The sequence below is a fragment of the Periplaneta americana genome, chromosome 9, assembly GCF_040183065.1.
Source record: "Periplaneta americana isolate PAMFEO1 chromosome 9, P.americana_PAMFEO1_priV1, whole genome shotgun sequence".
Taxonomy (NCBI): domain Eukaryota; kingdom Metazoa; phylum Arthropoda; class Insecta; order Blattodea; family Blattidae; genus Periplaneta; species Periplaneta americana.
This window is the reverse complement of record NC_091125.1, coordinates 50547311-50569712: the sequence shown is the minus strand read 5'-3', so window position 1 is coordinate 50569712 and position 22402 is coordinate 50547311. Positions and strand designations below refer to the sequence as shown.

Sequence of the window (22402 nt, the reverse complement as noted above, 5' to 3'; positions counted from 1 at the left end):
ATAAGTCACATATGCGACTCAAATATATAGCCTACAAATATAATGGCCTGGTCACCGAAACACAGTGGTGTATTGCAGTTAAAGCCAATTTCTGGGTCTGTAACGTCACGTTTTACAACCTCCTTGAGAGGGAGGCATCGGTAAAGGAGCAAAATAGTGAGGAGAGACGGTGGGAGTGGTGCAGGTTGTTACGCAGTAGCGAATTTTAAGACTATTATTCGTGATTTACTTAAATAGCAGAATGGGTTTATTTTTTTATAATGATGTACTTATATTTAAATTAGAACTATTTACATTGATTACAGGTAAATTACATTTACTCAAAGCGCAAAATAAATCATGCGGAGTGTGTCCAAATCTGCCATCGGAGAAGGATACACTAGTGCTTTTAAATCCAACGGTTAAATAAGGTGAGCGTGGAGGCTTGGCAATTGGTCCACCTCTACCGATCCACCGACCAGGGTACCTTCGATTCAGGTGCCTACGGGCAAGAGAGTGCTGGAGCGCCATCATACATGTAGTGTGTTTGTTGAACAATGTTTAATAGGTCAAGAAAGCAGGAAGGTTGTTCGATAGAAAGCGCCTGTACATGTGGAAGTACATGGCATCCGAATAACATATGATCAAAAACATAGATCCGGATATTGGGGAGAACCGCACTTGGTAATGTGATGAAATAATTACCGGTACTTATAACTTGGAAATAAAACTTTTCCGGACCTATGTACAGTTACAGAGTTAAAATCTGGAGCGAGTCTTGATAGGAGTACACCTGTATTTAGGCAATAATTTCGCACGACTGTTCACAAGCAGCATATATACAGGGGCTCTTGTTTACTGCACATGCGCAGTGTGTTGTAAGTTTAACTTATACAATAAAGGAGCTGCAATTTTTATTTTCGAATCTGTACATATAAATTATTTTCATTGTTTACGTATGAGAAATACATTCCTAAAGTTATACCGCTTATTTTTTGGGACATCTTGTATATTATACATACACACATACAATCTTTTTTGGATTTGCTGAACATAGGCACATGAATATGTACGGCCCACTAAATTTGTTTTCCATTTTCTTTTTTGCTAATTTTATTGTCCTTCTCTCTCTTCCTGAGACGTTTCATGTTGCCATTCATAGATCGTAAAAAAGAACACTTTCATAAAAGGTAAAGGTATCCCCGTAACATGCCATGAAGGCACTTGGGGGGCATGGAGGTAGAGCCCCATGCTTTCCAAGACCTCGGCACTAGAATGAGGTGGTGTGGTCGGCACCACGCTCTGGCCGCCTTTTACCCCCGGGAAAGACCCGGTACTCAATTTTATAGGAGGCTGAGTGAACCTCGGGGCCGTTCTGAAAGTTTGGCAACGAGAAAAAATCCTGTCGCCACCTGGGATCGAACCCCGGACCTTCCAGTCCATAGCCAGCTGCTCTACCAACTGAACTACTCGGCCGCCCGAACACTTTCATAAAACAGTTTTCTTAACACAATACACAGACAATACCCTTATCTTGTTAAGAAGCGTGTCAAATATCATAAAGCTATTTTATACTGCAGCCATTTCGAAATTAAGTTATACTATAGAACTTAATGAAGGTATGACTTGAATAAGTTTCTTCTACAAAATAGGTCACTGAATGAGCATGGGCATCCCTCACCTCTATCCGTCCTAACTTCCACCCCGCAATGAAATGCGTACGTGATGATAAGCCTAAAATCCCGCCATATGCTGTACAATCATACTCGTATGCAACAGTTTACAAAGTCACAAGCACAATCTGAAAAGTAGTCGCGTAATACGTGTTTGAGGTTAGTGCATATTTCCGCTTTTATTGCATGTAAATGCACATTTGCTCCTTTTTATCAATCAATCCTCAAAATAATGTAAAAAAATGAAAAATCACGATATGCAAATTAAAAGAGACAGAGGCAGTGTAGTAACTTTTCAATTTTATTTAGTTTATTGTAATCTGAAAAATACAGATGGTGGCACCATCATCTCACTTTTCTGGATAGACATACAGCAATTGTCCATCATCATCATCATCATCATCATAGTCGTCCTGGATGGTGCAGTCAGTATAGTGCTGGCCTTCTGTGCCCGAGGTTGCGAGTTCGATCCCGGCTCAGGTCGATGGCATTTAAGTGTGCTCATGTCAGTAGATTTACTGGAATGTAAAGAACTCCTGCGGGACAAAATTCCGACACACCGGCGACGCTGATATAACCTCGGCAGTTTCGAGCGTCGTTAAATAAAACATAATTCATCATCATCATCATCATCATCATCATCATCATCATTTCAATTCACTCATTACAGGTGTAATATAGACCCACTGCTTGTTGTGCACTCTGTATAGTGTCTCTAAGTAGTCTACACTTCTCGACACTACCAACATTTGCAGAGTGGATAAGACTAACGGCAAGTTCAGGGCTAGCATTTTACTCACCGGCTCCTACGAGTATAAAAACATTATTGTGGAGAACAGAAAATCTTTGTTTTCTGAAAATTTGGAAAAAATATGCAGTAATTTATTGCAACTTGAATTTCACAGGTCTTGATGTTTCTAGTATACATTAGGATAACTTTACCGCCTTATTTATGTGTATATATATAATGTAGGTGTTTATTTTATTTTATTTCAGTAGGTTATTTTACGACGCTTTATCAACAGCTTAGGTTATTTAGCGTCTGAATGAGATGAAGGTGATAATGCCGGTGAAATGAGTCCGGGGTCCAGCACCGAAAGTTACCCAGCATTTGCTCATATTGGGTTGAGGGAAAATCCCGGAAAAAACCTCAACCAGGTAACTTGCCCCGACCGGGAATCGAACCCGGGCCACCTGGTTTCGCGGCCAGACGTGCTAACCGTTACTCCACAGGTGTGGACTGTAGGTGTTTACTCCAATTTCATTGTGAATTTAATTCCAATTTCTATGTGAATTTAGAAAGTATAAGGGGTTCAAAATTTTGTGGATATTAATTATGTGAACGGTAAATAAAAGTAAAATGCTTAAAATAAAATAAGTTTTTCATTTTTAATAGTGCATATTTTGTTATTTTTAATGCATATATTGTGGTTTTAAGGCCATATGTGCATGCATATTTTTCAAATTTTTTAGTGCATATGATTCCGCCATCTACAGCTCACTAATTCGAGATGATCCAGCGAGTGTTGGCATTAGCATTTACATGTAGTGCAGGCTTGAGAATCGTGTTTCTGTAGAAAGAAATACATCGGCAGGGAATTCTAAAAAGGCATATGACGTTTTCAGATTTACTAGTTTGAACAAACGAAAATAAAGAGGAGGAAAATATTCCGCGTAGGAATCAAACCGATGCAATCCCCAGGGGCACATATCCGTCTCTACGCTGCACTGCATGTTCTTCCGCATCACGCGGTCTGCTGGGTTCTTGCATTTCAATCTCAGATGGCTGTCAGGAGGATGTCAGCGCCGCATCAGCGATCCCTCTGCGATATACGTACTGTATAATCTCGACAATGGTGACGGGGAAAGCGCTTAAAAGAGAGTATAGCAACGTACTCCTACAGCCATTCTGGAACTCTCCCATACATGCCACTCCGAACAACAAAGAATTCGGTCTGTATATAGAATATCATATAATATAGAATATGTAATATAGAATATAGATAATACACAATCATATTTATCATTATTAGGCCTAACTGTTTTTTTGTGGTCGTTCAAACAAAATATAGCCTAAAGTTGCAAAATAAAATGTAATGCTGCTAATAATTAATAACAATATTACCTTATTTCACACATTTATTCCATTGCCAGTTTTAATTTACATCATTTTCGTCTACACAGTGTAATAAGCACAACAATAAAGAAGAAAGGAAACAAATTAATAATGATAATTATTAGTCAGTACTCTTATGTTACACCATAATAATTGGCCGCAATCTCTTCCCTTCCCAACATTATTTTGTCGAGAAGATATTAATCTATTGTGATGCGATTTGTAACGCTGCGGAACACTTGACTTCCGAGACTTCCAGATAATGAACTACTACCACTACTACTACTACTACTACTACTAATAGTCCACTGCTGTGGAATAACGATTAGCATGACTGGGAAACGAGAGGGCCCGGTTTCAAATCCTGGTTGGGACAAGTTAGCTGGTTGAGGTTTTTCTCGGGGTTTTCCTCTCAACCCATTAAGAGCAAATGCTGGGTAATTTTCGGCGCTGGACCCTGGACTTTTTTCGCTCGCATTATCACTTTCATTCCACTCAAACGCTAGATAACCATAGCAGTTGATAAAACATCGTAAAATAAACAAAATAATAATAATAATGATAATACTACTACTACTACTACTACTACTACTACTACTACTACTAATAATAATAATACACCTACAAAGTAGGAAGAGAAAAGAACTGACTTACAATTAGACAATCATTCACAAAGCTAGTTTTCAAGAAGTTACACCCTATGGAAAATCAAACCAGTTTGATTCCTGGTGAACGGCGAGCGGTACGGCGAGATGATCGGAGGTGCACGGTTCCAGCATGTTCTGATCCATAGCTTATTGTTGGCTCATTTCAGCATTACCGCACGGCGAGATGAACAACTCCAGTACGTTAACCCAAACTGAAATGCTCTTGGGCATACAGAATTTTTGCTGCTCATCCGGAATTTTATTCTAAAATCGTCTCTGGATGTACTTTTAAAATGCTACGTAGTCAGTGATCAGGTCATATTAACATTTTATGCTCAGAGGGATAGAAGATTCGAACAGCTGTAGGCTAAAACATAAATGGAACATCGGAGGTAACACACAGTTAACTGAAAGACTTCATCGTCGGCTAACTCTCTGTATCCGAATTCAGTTCGCAGCGAGTTCAAGCAAGATGTGTTGAGAAAATGAGCTCATGGGTCTTGTCTATTCTGTTCATTCATTCATTCATTCATGTTTTCTGTCCAAGGGCAGGTCCTTCACTTCAAACCGAGCATTCTCCAATATTTTTTATTTTCTGCCTTCATCCTAGTCTCCGTATATGATCCATATATCTTAATGTCATCTATCATCTAATTTCTTCTTCTGTCCCGAATTCTTCTTCCCATTCACCATTTCTTCCAGTGTATCCTTCAGCAGACAGTTTCTTCTCAGCCTGTGACCCAACCAATTCCTTTTTCTCTTCACCATTATTATTTCTTCATCCACTATTTCCAACACAGCTTCATTTCTTATTCTGTCTGTCCACTTCACACGCTCCATTCTTCTCCATATCCACATTTCAAACGTTTCTAATCTCTAAATGAATAGGCCTACTTCCAGTGATGTATGTATGTATGTATGTATGTATGTATGTATGTATGTATGTATGTATGTATGTATGTATGTATGTATGTATGTATGTATGTATGTATGTATGTATTTATTTATTAACACTACAATTGGGTATATACCCGGTGTCAGTGATATATAATATACAATAATTCCATTACAATTATACAATAATTACAGCAACAAAAGAAAAAAGAAAAAAGAAAAAAAAAAAAACAGTAGAAGAAGTGGACAGTTTCAAATACTTGGGGTGTACTATAAGCAGAAACATGAGCTGCTGCCAGGAAGTCAAAAGGAGAATATCAATGGCAAAGGAAGATGTTAATAGAAAAAGGAGCATCTTCTGCAGACCTCTGGAAAAAGCACGATTATTGACACAAATCACGTAAGCTTAGTTAACGATTATAATATTATTTCTTTGGCCTTCAATAATTAGTATAATCTACTGAACAGTTGTAAGATGGGCCTCCTTCATTGTATGTCAGTGATCTTTTTGTGTTGGTTCTCTTGTTTTAAAGGCGAGAGATTTAGAATATCGGAGAGAAGTTAGAAAAAACTGTAGGTGAAAATTAATCTCTCTAAAATATTATTCTGCGTTAAAAATTACGAATAAAATCTTCATTGTTTGTAAAGTGATGTAAAGTAACAACCCATTAATTATAATATTCTAAAATGATTTCATTTCATATTAATTATTTCCGAATAATTTCATTTTTAGACAGACTACTGAATTTCGAACAAAATCCGGCCAGTAGTTCAGAAGAAATAGCTGTAGGCCTACTGTGCACCGACATGCTCAAAACAGTTTTTCGGTATGGGAGATTTAAACCTTCTATACCGCGTCTGTGACTCAAGCTCTAGCGCGCTGGTCTTCCATCCGGGATCGATCCCCGACCAATTCGTGATGGAATTTGTGGTGGACAAAGCAAACGTTGCAGATGTTTTTATCGGGGTACTCCCGTTTCCTCTATCATTCCACCAATATACTGCACCTTTCCTTCATTTTATTTATCATCTGCAATGGTTAAAATAGGCTCGCTTGAAGTTTTGGGGGCAGTACAGGTTTCCGATGCTAATATTGAAAGGGCTTGGGACTCTGGTCCTTGGGGCTATCAGGCTACTCTGAGTATGGGACCTGACTATATCAGGGCTGAGGATTGATAGACCACCTGTTAGCATCGGATTCACGAATGCCACCCAGAATTCCTATCGCATATATGGGTGTACATGAAGTACGAGTGATGGGATTAGAAAGAAATGAACTGCGCCCGAACACCTTAGATGTAAACACGTTAATTGCGCGCGGATTACTTAATGAAAATACGTCAATACTCACACACATGTCGCTTTAGAATTTTGGTCTTTCTTCCGAGTAGAAAGAAAACAGTAAATTGGCAATGACTGCATTTGATATTTGGTCTAATTTTTCCTATCCCTGCAGATGTCGAAGATTATTCTGTTGAAGTTATGATTAGTATCCAACCAGTAAATGAAAATGTGACAAACTTTTCTGATTATTTGACAACTAAATTTAGCAAAATGTGACAAAATTTTCTGATTTTTTAATAACTAACTTCATAGCACTTGATTAATTATTTTCTCTCTAGATTTGGGCTTCGACTACTGCTGCTGCTGCTACTGCTATTATTATTATTATTATTATTATTATTATTATTATTATTATTATTATTATTATTATTATTATAAAATGACTGGAAAATTTAACCATATTGTTTATGCAGGAGTCCTCTCTATAAAATAGGATAGTCTTTTGAAAAGTATTTAAGTTCTTGAAGAAACCAATGTGTGTGCAATGATTTGTTCTTTCTAACCACTGCTTTGGTCCATTTGTTAAACTTTTGAGACTTTATCCACTATATCGCAGTTCCAAACTTTCATTAAAAAAAAAACGAAAATCTTTTACTACTCACTCATCAGATCCGCCATCTTGTACGCCTGCGAAACTTGGGGTTTTGCTGCCAAGACTCATCTATTAAAATATCCAAGGGGTGCAAAACAGAGCAGCAAGAATGATTACAAATTCACCACGTGGACTTCGCATCGCCCAACTTCATGAGGACCTGGGTCTAGAATACATCCAAAGCATCATAATCCGAAGCATCACTCATCTCTACGGCAGATATCTACAGGAGCATCCAAATACACTTCTCAACGCTCTTGGAAATTATAACATCATAGGCCCACACAGACGTCCAAAAGCTTTACTAGTCAATTAATCCAATAATTTTTGTTTTGTATATGTAACATTTGTGTCCCGCGCCGTGGCGTCGTGGTCTAAGGCATCCTGCCTAGGACTCGCGTTACGGAATGCGCGTTGGTTCGAGTCCTCATGGGGGAAGACATTTTCTCATAAAATTTCGGCTAGTGTATGGGACCGGTGTCCACCCAGCATCGTGATGCACTTGGGGAGCTACGATAGGTAGCGAAATCCGGTTGCGAATACCAGCTATAACGGCTGGGGGGATCATCGTGCTAACCACACGATACCTCCATTCTGGTTGGATGATCGTTCACCTCTTCTTCGGCATATGGGCGTGAGGCTAGCAGCCGGCTGGTCGGTCTAGGCCCTTCACGGGCTGTAGCGCCACGGATTTATATGTAACATTGTATTCAAATGATTTTGTGTTATTTGAGGCTGGCCTCATGTTTCATGTGAAATCCAGACAAGGCAAACACCTCTTTTGGTGTGTTACTTGAAACAAATTGCATAACTAAAGTTATGCGTCACGTCATGTGATTGGTTGGATTATAACTTGAGTTTAGGTTGTTTTTTTTTTTGTAATACACGCGCTATAGCTGCATATGCAAACAGTTCATCATGTTTTAACAACTTAATATAATCACATTCCATTTGGCGATAGGCTGGAAGACTGTGGCATACAACCTGCCGGTTTACCTGTTCGTGTATAGGGAAAGGAAGTGAGAGAGCAAACTGTTAAAGTTTCGCCCGTCAGGTCGATCAGAAGACCAAACTGTGTGTGGGCCTAACATAGGAACTGATTTGTTCGCAAAGTCATTATTTTATAACAAAACTGAGTCTGAATAAACATTTCCAAACTTTTTTCTTCCGTCTTTTCATGAATACTGACCACAGGACATGAGAGTGACAGCCACGAGGAAGGGCACAAACTTAGCACTGGAGAACAATTTGTAAACATCCTACACTGCGTCAAAACTGCGATAGCTGGATACATTTTTTGTAGGCGATATTCTCCCGGTTGTATTGTATTGTGCTGTATTGTATAGTATCTTCTTAATTTGAAGTAATGCAATGCGTTATTATAAATATAAAGTTATATAATTCTGAAATAATAGTACATTAAAAATTATGAAAAAAGGAACGTTTCTTAGCTCATATTTGCAGGAGTTATAGGTTGGATTTTGTTCTCTTATTTTACTTTTTCCTCCAACGCCTAGCAATTTTATTGTTCACCATTTGAGCAAGCGATACTTCTTTCAGAGTACGTGTCAAACTATACTTTACTAACGTGTCAAACTTTGCCGTCACAGGCGTTAAGACCCATTCACAATGAAAATTAAACATAACCGTAACATAAACACAGAAGTTTGCGGCCAGGCTACCAAATGGGATCATTCACAATGATTCACATAAACATTGACATAAACATTACCGTAAGACGTTAACATGAAAGTCTGCAAACTCCAAACTTTCATGCTTATGCTCACGTGATTTGCAAACAGAACACAATCGTGGAGCGCTGAAGTATACGACAGAATATGAGGAAATGGCGTCATTGTTATGTTTCCATGGTTACCAAGTATGTTTGCTGTTATGTTTATGTTCCCATCGTGAATGATGGTATGACTTCTTGATTTTACCGTAACGTTTACATTCTTAAGTTAACGCTTAAGTTATGTTTAATTTTCATTGTGAATGAGCCTTTACTCATATTAACAGTAAGTGAAAGAAAAACATGTGGTTTAGACGATAGCGAGCGGAACTCATGCTCCAACTGTGAGTTGGAATTTTACTTGCAAAGAATGGTAAAATTCGCCTTTGGTAGAAATAATTATGCCGGCCGGCGAATCGCTTCGGAGTTTTTCCCATGAACCAGCAACACAAAGTCGAAGCAGTTCGCCGGCGACCATAATTATGTGTACCAAAGGCAATTTTTACCCAGCGATTGTTTACTTGAAGGGGGTTCTTTCCGAGGTTCCCTCCCCCCAACCATAATGTGAACATCAGGTAATGCCAAGGCGAGTCCTCGCATTCATCTTCCCAGAATACCGTCTCGCTACCATCAAATCTATTGACGCTAGATAAGCTCGCAGTGATTCAGTGCAGTTAAATAGCCGATTAAAAATGAAGACGTTATGATCAATAAAGAAACAGTGAGATGTTTGTTTAGGTAAACGAAGATAGGCTTACCTCATGAAAACATTCCATTACAAATTCCACTCACTTCTTTAGTTTGACTGTTCTGTATTGTAATATGCTGTATTTTGTTCAAGTAATTAGATCAGGAGTCAGTGCGTAGGTTAAAATCTTCTGTCTTTCTTTTTTCACCTTACATACCCGTAGGTTAATTTGACTGTTCATCATTTGACACTCCAGTATCTCTTTTAAGAGTAACGCACTAAAACCATAGGCTAATCACTCTACCGGAATAGATGTGGTCCGCGGTGCACTGTGATACGATCAAGAAAAAGATAATATGAGAGAGAGAGAGAGAGCTAGAGAGAGAGAGAAAGGGAATGTTGGCTGGGAAAACGATAGTTACTCACAAAAACCAGGTCATGACAGAGACTTTTTGCTGATCACGATTTTCGCTCAGATTCGCCGAGTTTTGGTATTTACCCATAAGGCTAATGGTTTCTGAAAATGGTTACAATATTTTGCCAATTTATAATAATAGTTTGAATATGAACGCTTCGAATGAGGTAATTTATAAATATAGGTAAAGCAGTTAGTAGAAGTAATTGTTGCTTCATTATTAATATTTACTTTCTTTATATTATTTTATTTAAATATCTCAAGATTTGTTAGATAAATATAATTAATTCATAAGTTTGAAGACGAGGTAATATGCTACCAATTCTGTTCGTGAATCCAAAATTATATAAGAGAAAACGTCATTGTCCGCATCTACGTATGCTTTTCATGGTGAAGAGATCAGTTCGTTTTTGTACATGTACAGTATATTGATGTGTACTTACCTACAGAGGCAGGTCGCTCAGCGTCGCGCACACTCTGGCTAGACGACGCCTGCGACACACCACTGGATTCTGTGCTCGTCTGCGGCTGTTGCTGCTGGAGAGGGGGCTGACCACGGAGGCGTCTCCGCAGCTTGGGCATGTCAAAGGGTAGATCGTGAAGATCAACGGATGTTGCACTGCCGGAAGTGCAGTTGTCCTGTTGAAGAAGGCGTCGGCGCCGCAGCTTTGGCATGTCGAAGGGCAGATCAGAGAAATCGGCCGTGGGCTGCTCATTGTCCACAGGCCCTACACTCATGACGTTGCTGTTGTCTGTCTGCTTCGCGAACGAGAAGGCGCTGAGGTTGTAGACCTTGTTGCCCTTAGTGCCTCCTCGTGACTCGATGGATATGCCGCTATCAGATCCCTGGATCTCTGCCTCTCCCGACGACGAGGACTGCTGTTGCTGCTGCAGCGTCAGATTGATAAGGTTTTTGTTCTGTGGGGTGCGCCGTTTCAGTTTGATAGCCGTCGTGTCACCCCAGGGTTGCGAGTCAGTTGAAACTTTGGTGGTTGAAGCGGGAGACGTGATCTGATCCGTGTCTTCAGGCGACGCTTTCTGGGAGTTGTTGTTGCGATTGTTGTCCGAGGTTTCCGATACGGGCTCCTGAGAGGACTTATCGGATATGGGGGATAGGATGTGCAACTTGTTGCTTTGATGGGCAAAAAACCGACCACCGGACCCGACGGTCAGGGGTGTGCCTGCTCCCGAGCACTGGTGGTGATGGTGGTGATGGTGATGATAGTAGTGGTGCAGATGGTGGGGATTGCTTGAAGGTCCTCCGGAACCGCTGCCCCCACCGCCGCTACTGCTAGCAGAATCCGAGCTGTGGGAACTGAGAGAGCTGCTACGGTGACTCTCAGAACTCGTGGTGCTGCGGTTTCCTTCACTGGTACTGCTGCGAATGGACTCCAGACTTCCTCCGCTGCTACTTGTGGCCATACTTTCCGTGCTCGAATACTTAGGTCGCACTCCGCAACGTCTGTTAGAAGACGTCGGCCTTCCCTTGAATTCTAGAATGGGACCCGAATCTTGACTTATCAAACCGCGTTGCCTTCCGCCAAAATCTAACACCGGTTCCTCTATTTTCCCTGGCCTGCCCTTGAATTCCAGAATAGGCTGTTCTTCTTGCTCTGCATCGTTCGGCCTACCTTTGAATTCCATGATAGGCCCATCTCCCTCCAAAAACATACTTCGAGGTCTTCCTTTGAACTCAGGCACGCTCTCCTCTTGGTGGACCATACTCCTGGGTCGGCCTTTGAACTCCATAATACTCCCTTTGCGACTGTCAGGCAGTTCTCTAGCGCGCAAGGACTTCACAGGAAGACGCATGTCTTTGAGACGTGGGTGTGCTGGGCTGGTTGATGGTAGGTTGGGTGCGCTGCGAATGCTGTTCATGGCCAGTATGTCCTTATTATTGCCGTGGAATTTGGCCGGCAGGGGGGCGGTCGACGGGGGTGAGGGAGAATACCCTCTGAGGGGCAGGGGAGGTGAAGGTTCGGGCTTGTCGTCCTCTCGGTCGTCGAGCTCCAGGCCGTCTAAGTCCTGGGAAAGAGTGGTCGTGCTGCTCGCGGTATCCGACTGCAGCAGACGACTGGGAATGGCCTTGGGGCGCTCCTTCACCAGCTTCCCGCGTACCAACGTAACTTTGCGCCTCTCTTTGGGCGTGAAAATTCCCACACTGATCGTCGGGTCTTGAGAGGAAGTAGCACGCACTGATCTCGCTAAGCTATTTCCCGTGTTAGTGGACGATGATATTTTGTTGCTGCCAAACATTTGAAGAACCGGGTGATTTGTGACACGATCCACGTCATCCAAGTCGTCGTCCGAGCGACTTACTTTGCAATCGAAGGCCGTCTCGTACAAGTGGCGTTGGCGTCCGCTCATATCGTATCCGTATTCGTCCTCCCCTTCCTCTGGGACGTCGTAATCCACAGGCGGTTCCTCTACGGGCGCCCGGCCTCCATCGCGATGCTGCCGGTAGTGGTGATGGTGGTGGTGATGGTAGTGGAGGTGGCGGTTCCTGGGGTCGAAGTCTACGTCATCTGCCTCGTCGTCATCTTCGTCGAGGCACTGGCCCCCACCGGCGCAGGCGCAGACTGACGGCAGGTCCTGCTGGCCCCTCAGTTGGCGGTGCGGGGGCATGAGGAGCGCGTCCCACTCCAGCAGGCAGGCAGCCAACAGAGACCCGGCGCTCGAGGCCGCATGCTGACCGCTCACCTCTGACAGGATCAGGGACGACACGGACGCGGTGCCATCGCACGGCGCCCCAGCGGCGGGCGTGTCTAGACTCGCGCTCTTCCTGTAGTAGCGCGGCTGCCGCGTCGAGTATGTGCGGCGAGGAGCTTCGGACTGCGGGGGTTCGTTGTCGTCGCGGAAGAGGTCGCCGTAGTAGTAAGGCGACGGGTTCCTGCGGGTTGTAGCAATGGGAGCGGCGAGGTGCAGGGTCAGCTGGTATTCGTCGGCTTTCTCGTACTCCTCTTTATCCTCTTCTTCTTCCTCCCGATGTTGCTGGAATTCGTCCACCCGTGGCTTCGGTTCCTCGGGATCTCCCACACGGATTACTGTGACACAGTTACCTCTAACTTCGATATCGGGGACCGTGGAACTCTCCTCGGGCAAACCAACGTCTTCGTACACGCCGTCATCTTCGTCGTCTGGAGTTTTTGCCTCAGAAGATCCATCTGAAACAAGAAAGCAAGATATTCAATTAAAGATCAGAAATACCTTCTTTCAGTTCATAGCAATTCGGCTTAGAGATGTGATGAAAATGTTCCCATTATCATAAAAGTCGGGTGGAGTTCGATGTCAGGCAGACCACTCTGTTGGCTTGTATTTTTCACCTTTTTTAAAGAAAATATTGCAATAGCGGCTTAAATCTAGATCAATATTGACAACTCATATTTCTTAAATTATACTACTCTTATCAACTCTCTGGAAGCCAGATACTCGTAATACAAGTAGATAGATGTGTGTGGATAGGGATAGACAGACACACAGACTGACGAACAAACTGGGAGACAGACAGACAGGCAGGCTGGCATGTCGGTTCATGTAATATTATATTGTGTAAACAACAATTGGTGTTACACTCGACTATCCTTTGTTTATGCACGTTTCTTATAGTATATTTTGCCTGAGTGCCATTCAGAAGTGAGTGTACTATACATAATCAACATTTATTGATTCAGATATTCCTAAGGAGTGGGACTGACATCCCAAGGATTTTTATGTTTTTATTCCTATACGTGTATACAATAATGTAGTAATTTATTAATTAAATAATACGTTTATGACATGTATATTTTATTGTGCAGTGCGTCCTATTGGGACATTAAAAAGTTGTTACGATCTACCTACTTATTAATTATTAATAGGCCAGTTAGCTGCTGCTCTTACTACAGGGTCACCGTGTAAATATTGATATTCTAACGTCTAGGTAATCATGAAAAGTGGTTAAATCTAGAAATCTTTATCTTTAATTTGCAACGTGTTTCGAAGATTTCTATTGGCAACGTTTGTTTAGGAACACATTTTAAATACCTACTAGCAACATCCACTGTCAAGTACTACAGCGCAGATGCGAGGGGAAAAAAATTCCCTTCACTCAAACACGTGAGCTGCGACCTTTGTGATATTACGAAGGAGTAGGCGAGGTTGCATGTATCTACTCCTACTCAAGGATGGGGATATTATAAACTGGGCTCTATTTTTCTGTAATCTTTTATTCAAGCTTGAATTTCTCAACATTATTTTTAGTATAAACAGTTCATATAAGTGTACAAATTGAAGCATGACTTCTACATGAGTTCATTGACAGTTCTCTTGTTTAAGTCGAGATCATACTTGCGTCTCAACAGTATTTTTTAAAGCCTCGAACAATCAATAATTCGTTCGTAATAATTTGAGATAAATTCTAGTAAGTTGATGATGTCTCGTAGCATGACTTTGAAGAAGTCACAAATACTTTATCAACAGTAATCTCACTAGAGGTTTTGACTTATCTGCAGAAAATCAAAACTCGAGTGGGATTTAATTAACTATTACACGATTAGAAGAAAGTATATTCAGATTAGAAGAAATAAAGTACTCTAACACAATAAAATAGGTATTAATTGACTTACTAAAATTCTGTTTCACTAACGTTAGCTTCACCAAAACGTTGAATGGAGCCGCCATTTTCAGTTGACTATCTATGCGGCGAAAAATAATGATCGCAAAACATGTTTTATAGTGCCGTAAAGAATTTGCAGTTTGAAATGTTGGCAAACAAAGAAACAACTGCTAGGGAAGTAATAAAAACAATCAAATGCTAGTAAAGTGATAAAAACAAACAAATCCTAGAAAAATGATAAAATTGTAGCGATAAACAGCCGTGATTGGTTGAAACACGTCCTTTCGTATCGTTTTATTGGTCAAAAGTAGTGTGACGTAGTAAAAGTGTAATAGTCATTGTAACTTAAGTTTTACGCGTTCCATAACGATAATATGAGTTCAATTATCACGCTGTGATATTAGTGTTCTTAGTTTATTTTTGTGCGCTACGTAGGCTATACTATTCAACAGACATGTCACATAAGTGGAATTGTTTATAATATACGCTCAAACAATTTTAACTGTGATTTTCTCGGTTACACACAAAATCAGTTTCCAATAATCCAAAAATTAGGACATTTGACTTCAACTATAAGTTGTATGGTTCAAGTAATAGTTCTATACTTAATCAATTTACAAAAATTATGAATATAGCTACTTATTTAAAGTAATCATTTCAATTTCTAGTTCCCACTTTATAAAAATTGGCATTTAAAACTGATAAAACTTACAAATGATCTAATCGGTTATGTAGTGACTCTGTATGAACATCTTGGCTATTTAATAATTAATCTGTGGCCCAACAGCCCATGAAGGGTCAATGTCGACCAGTCGGCTGCTAGCTGTTCACTTGTCTTAGCAGATCACCCAATCAGAAGGAGGTATCGTGTGATTAACACAATGAAGCTCCCAACTTATTTAGTGTCGATGAATTGGTGATAGCAAGAGATATTTGGCTGTGGTCTCATGTCGTAGGTTTACGGCACATACAAAAGCCTTGTCTCTGGTAGATGTTCCAGGAAAAAATTGTCAGCCATTCTTGCCCTCGTTGAATTTACATAAGTTAAAACAGTCGTTAAAATGCTGCTACTGCTACTTCTTCCGCCATTACTGCTACCGCTACTATGCCTACTACTAACAATAGTAGTATCGTGGATATGTTCTTTCAAGGATATCCAATTAAATATCTTAAAAAGAACCTCTGTACATTCGAATTCCCTTTTTCTTGATTTATTCGGAACCAAATTTTCACTGCCATAAGTAAGTGGTAGGTACCAGGGAATAAAATACTCAAGTCGAACCAAAGCTAACAGCACAATAAGATGTTAAACATCAGAGACAGCCCAAAATAGTGTAAGGGAAGAGTACGTAAATGAAGTGATCTGTTGGCTTAGATAAAGAGAAGTGATGGTCTCTCTACCATGCTTTCTTTACGTCAAGTTGGTTACTCGCCTAGACAGATTGTTAAATTCATAATTCTCAACAGCATTTCGTGTGGTCGAGCGACTTAAGTAATCTTAAATTAGGTCGAGGGAATTTAACGGTAAGGAGTCTTTCTAATTTGCATATACAAACTCCTATAAAGAAAGGGACAATAAATATTTGAAATATTTGAAGACACTTCTGTAAACATATGTAAAATAAAAAAGATGGTGTTGAAGATACGTCAGGGGAAACATGGACATGACGTTCTTTAGGAATATTTAACTTCAGAGAAACTTCCTTCGGGGTGGGAGAGGGGACGTTGACTGATGTTCTGACAGGTGCGCTCAAGGGGATCGCGCGATTCATTGACCGCGATTGTTTAGCTTGACGTATCGCGCCCCTGGGGACTCCGAGTGACTGACGGATGTTCCCATCCCGGTGGAATAAGGCACCGCGATTTAAATTAAAAATATTTATTTCCCTCACGTCTACTCTCAACACTCAATCGACGCGCAGGTGTCAAAGCTCATCTTAGCTAGCTCAGCAAGAAATCCTTGGGGTCTTGGAACTAAGCGAGGGTTCAGTGTAAAACACTTCATTCATATGCCTTCACTGATTAAAAGCGTTGACACTAATTGAGGAATTTTCACTGTTGGTTATTTTTCCTGTGTAAATCCTATAATATCTGCGATTGTCTGTTAAAATGTAATCTCAAGCATGGATCCTTGCCAATTTTAATGTGACGTTTTGTATTGTCTTTTTTATGTTAGTTGGTTATTTAAAGACGCTGTATCAGCTACTAGGTTATTTAGCGTCGATGAGATTGGTGATAGCGAGATGATATTTGGCGAGATGTGGCGGAGGATTCGCCATAGATTACCTTATATTCATATTACGGTTGGGGAAAACCTCGGAAAAACCCAACCAGGTAATCAGCCCAAGTGGGGATCGAACCCGCGCCCGAACGCAACTTCAGACCGGTAGGCAAGCGCCTTAACCGACTGAGCCACGCCGGTGGCTTGTATTATCTTAGGTCTGACTTCACGTCATATTACTTCAATGAATTCCATCTATTAAAAACAGAAAGGATTCAAAATGACGAGGAAACACACCGACGTGTAACTGTTTTTCCTAAAGAGACGTTTACTAGTTAAGCATTTTGGAGTATGAGATTTTTCTTGGCAAAGGCTATCAGCCTCCAGCCCAACCCCCAACCTGAAGGACCAGAAGGATTTTTCGGATGTTCATTCTTCTTCTGTCTGCCTATAACATGGCTGGAGTCCTTTCAATTCCTCACGCAATCCTGTAGAAGGGGCCTCTTCCGACCCCTGTATGCGTTGGGCCGGGTTAACAGTTTTGTATGATACGAAGACTATCAGAAGAATGGTCATTAAAAGTACCCAAAAGAGTTCCATTATATGAATATAATGACATTAGAGCAATACTTTTTGCAGACGACCGACTGCTGTTACCTGACTCAGAAGATGACCTCCAGAAGTTAGCCTTATACTTGAATAAAACTGCAAGAAAATATGACATGACAATATCGCCTAAGAAAACGAAATGAATGACCATGCACAGTAGATATCAAACGAGAGTCAAAATAGTTGTGCCAGATTTGTGATTATTATTTCGACAAAGAAGCATTTTGCGATCCCATGTTCATAGCATCGTTTCCCTTTACTTTGTATCCGGAAATACGCATCAGGTTTATAAACATACTATGTCTTTATAAATAGAGATGTTAGAAGCAACTATTGCATACATAAAGTTTTCTCTAAAATATATCTTGCCAGTAGGTGCTGAAAGTCTTTCCACCTCTACCACTTAAACTCTCCAGTTCTGTGCTTAACACAGTCAGGTATTTTGCAGCAAATGTACTTGTTTTTAAGATGCTTGTATAATTCTTGTAGATGGAGTGCACAAAGGGCTAATAAGAGCTTCAGACAGTATTTATGTCCTCCTACTTTCATTCAAATACAATCTCAGGAACTGGAATAATTTCTTCAGAATAATTGAAGCTGTGTTAATATCATTTTTATAAAGTGTATTACTTTCATCTAATTTCCTCGCCGTCAGAGAAAGTTAACATGAAGAAAGTAATCATCTCACCACACAAACAAGTTTTTATAGAGTATAAAATTTAGTTCTTCAGTAACTCGTTGTTGCTCACAATTTCCTGTACAGAATTACAAATTTAAAGGCTAATTTAATTAATAACGACGTAAGTACACTCATACAAGTTCTCTCGTCAGACATCACAGGTAGTCAATGGTAGCCAGTAGAGATGAACAACGATCGTGAAAGCGAGACTAACAGCGCCCGCAAAGCCGAAGACCCGCACGACAATGTTGTATTACGTCGCGTCCTTGACGTAAAGACTTACCGAGTCTTCCGAGACTCGATATTGATCATCTCCGGAAGTCCCGAAGTCAGGAGTTGTTTATACCTGACTGAACTTTTATCTACTTTCGCAACTGTTATATATGTATAAACAATCAAGTAGCCTATTTGAAACATCTCTACCTTTCAGTGCATAATAATCCGTTTCCCAGTCCTTATTTAATTACAAGGCCCTTATTAAAAGGCTAGGAATTTTCTTTTTATATGTTTAAGATCAAGTGTGCAATCTCAAGTAAAAAGATATTAATGTCATGTTTGATGTTTCTTAGAAATGAAAATTTATTTGAGAATTGTTTTTTTTTTTCTATTTATATAATCACAGGTAATATCATATAATGGAACCAGAACATTTTGATAACGAAGATACTGTTCTGTTTTGTCTTTTTGTTTCATTTAAAGATTTATGGTATTTATTTCAATGATGTATGTTATTCAAAGTTACGAAATCTTTTCACGCGGACCAAATGCTATTTCGAGAATGACGAGCGAGACTCGAAGCGCAGCGAGAATGACGAGCCGAGACTCGAAAGACAAATGCAGCGAACACAGCGAGCGAGAGCGGCAGTTAGTTTTGTTCGTCGCTAGTAGCCAGTATTGAAAGACAAAATGGTGCGCGTTGTTACCCACCTCACGAGTATACCTATCACGTCTTTCCATATCGGTAGTTTGGATTCAATTTCCGTTGAGACCAAACTAAAACTTAAGATGAGTAGAAAGAGTATTGATGCAGGTTTCATGAGGGGTATTCACATTTCTCCATGATGTCAATCCTCCAATTACCCAAGTTAATCCCCTCAAGTTTAAACTGCACTGCCACAAATATTGGATGAAATTGCTCATATACAACGGCCGAGTAGCTCAGCTGGTGAAGGAAGTGGCTTCAGACTGGGAGATCACCGGTTCATTCCCGATTGGCGGAAGGATTTTTCTCGTTGAGTAACTTTCAGAACTATCTCCTGATCCACCCAGCCTCCTGTCAATTTGAATACCGGGTCTATTCACGGGTAAAAAAAAGAGCGGTTGGAGCGTGGTACAGACCACAACATCTCTTTCTAGTGCCGAGGTCATGAAAGGTCAGAGCTTAACTTCCATGCCCTCATTCGCCTCTTTTACTCAAATACAGCCCAAGCGGGGATCGAACTCGATTTCAATGTTAGGTATGGTAAAGATTAGGAGGAAAAATAGTCTTACAAGTACGTATGTGAAATTATTGTTGTGTTGCTTATTTTATAAAACTTTGTTTTTACTTGGGACTTTACAAAATGGTTAAACGATTTATTTCCAACAGTTTACTAAATCATTAAGAAATTGTGGTCGAGATTTATATACTATTTATTGACAATAGAAATGTATTTTAACATGAAAAATATTGCAAGTCGTATAATTGCAATCGACATATTGTTGTGAACAGTTTTTTTTAAATGAATCGGTGTAAAACAGCTGCACGCTCGAAGTTAAATGACTATCATCATGTCTTTGTGCTGCATCCATGTACTAACACAATCCAGCCGAATATTGATGCATGAGTGCAGAACAAGAGGTGTCTGCGATCAGTTAATCACTAAATAGATGATTGTTCAATAGTTTGTGTGTGAACTTATCAGTCTTGTCCTAATTTATGTTTAGAGTGTTGAAGCAAGTTTGAGATTGAGAGCGATGCATGAACGTCAATCATGGCTAAAAGATTTGGAGTGAGATTGACGTCATACTTCCCCCTTCAACTGAGTTTGGCATACCTGTATGAAAGCTTCATTACACTGAATATGCCCATACCAACTTACTCGTCGACTTCGTATTATTTCATAGTTTAAATAACTATGCCAGTCATTTTGCACAAATACGAATAAAGTATAGTAAAAGTTAATTTCTGAACTACTTTTTGTTTATAAAAAGTCATCGTTTCAACGTGACATACGTGCTTCAAAATAAAATTTCAAGTACATTAATTTCTTGTCTAATAATGAAACTAAATGCTTCTGTCCACATACACCCACACATAACAAAATTCGTTAGATTTTTTTTTTTTTTTTTACTTTAGTAGGTTATTTTACGACGCTTTATCAACAGCTTAGGTTATATAGCGTCTGAATGAGATGAAGGTGATAACGCCGGTGAAATGAGTGCGGGGTCCAACACCGAAAGTTACCCAGCATTTGCTCACATTGGGTTGAGGGAAAACCCCGGAAAAAGCCTCAACCAGGTAACTTGTCCCGAGCGAGAATCGAACCCGGGCCACCTGGTTTCGCGACTAGACGCGCTAATCGTTACTCCACAGGTGTGGACGACGCGTTAGAACTATAATATTCATCAGACTAGCCGTACACGTGCGCTCCGCTGTACCTGTTAGAAATAAATATAAAGTAATTACATAATTAAAATAGGACGTTTGATCCAGGGAACATTCGTGTTTGATAGAAGGATAAATCGTTTAATATGTTACTTAATTTAAATTGCATCCAAATAATTAAAATTGCGGTCATTTTGGTCCAGAGGGCAATCATTTGGTGCAATGACAATTCCTTTAACATGTTTCTTAATTATTACATGTAACCATAGTTTAATGAAGATTGACATATCATTTAGTTTTAATGTGTATACTTTATATTACTTACTATATGTTTCAGAAGTTACTGTAATAAGATTGTAGAATTATGTCCATCTAGAGAAACTACACTTTCCAATGGTGAAATAATAATTAAACAATTAATTAGCTTCCGATATTACTTCATACAAACACAGAAACATTCTCTTAGGCTATGTTTAACAGCTTTCGATTGTTGTCCAAGGCCCCTTATAGACGAAGTCATTTGTTTTTATTTCAGTACAGCGCCTCAGATGGCGTTGTTATTATAATTTTAAAACTCATTTATCTCATTAAATATCAGCCCTATCAAAATTTTGTATAGAATAAAACTTATCGGAAATTATTTTTAAAGAAACGTTTGTTATGTAATATTTTTCATGAAAATCAATAATAAGCGAGATATTATTTAATTCAGGCCCCCTTATAACCCCCCTTTTAAATAAAGTATTTTGAATGCCATATAGCCTAAAATCTAAGCTACAACGAACTTAATTTATATTCCAATTTTCATATAAATTGGTTCAGCCATTATCGCGTGAAAAGGTAACAAACATCCAGACAGACAGACAGACATACAAACAAAAATGTCAAAAAAAAGCGATTTTCGGTTTCAGGATGGTTAATTATACACGTTAACACCAATTATTTTTGGAAAATCGAAAATTACCAGGAAAACTTTGGCTACAGATTTATTATTAGTATAGATAAGAAGGTGGTCCAATTTACATGTGGTCATATGAACCCAACAGGTTTATACGAATGCAAGATAGACAGAAAAGTTGCACTTGCTTCATTAGTTATTCCTGTACCATTTTAACGAGTATTAACTCTTATTTACACAATAATAAACATTATTTTATTCAAAAGAAATTTAAGAAAATCTTCACAGGCAAGCTACACAAATACCATAAAATACTTTTTAGACGCAGATTACAATCGATGTAATTACTTGAACGCTTAGTACTTGACTAAATGATATTGACTAGCGACATCACGCGATTGGCTATACATGCACAAAAGCATTCTGAATTGTAACTGATGGTCAGTGTAGTAACCACTAATCCCGAAGGAAATGGACTCTGAATTGCTCGTTTTAACGTTTAAACTTCCTTAGGTCACCTCTACGTCTCGTAGCCTATTTTGTGATGGTCTTTATTTTCTGGACGCAGTAGAACTTAGACGACAATCACAATCAAACGGGGGAAATAATAATTTTGTAGATAATTGCTCAGAAGAAATATATATATATATATATATATATATATATATATATATATATTTGATATATATTTGATATATATTTGATATGAACTGTATCATTTCATGTCAGTTTAT

General features: G+C 39.6%; 1 protein-coding gene across 1 annotated transcript in view; it reads right to left on the bottom strand.

The window, feature by feature from the left end:
- Positions 1-22402, bottom strand: part of hwt (heavyweight) — a 275487-nt gene that overhangs the window by 27313 nt on the left and 225772 nt on the right. The window contains exon 4 of the mRNA XM_069834175.1: positions 10524-13244. Coding sequence (XP_069690276.1) covers positions 10524-13244 — 2721 coding nt within the window. The remainder of the gene's footprint in view (positions 1-10523; positions 13245-22402) is intronic.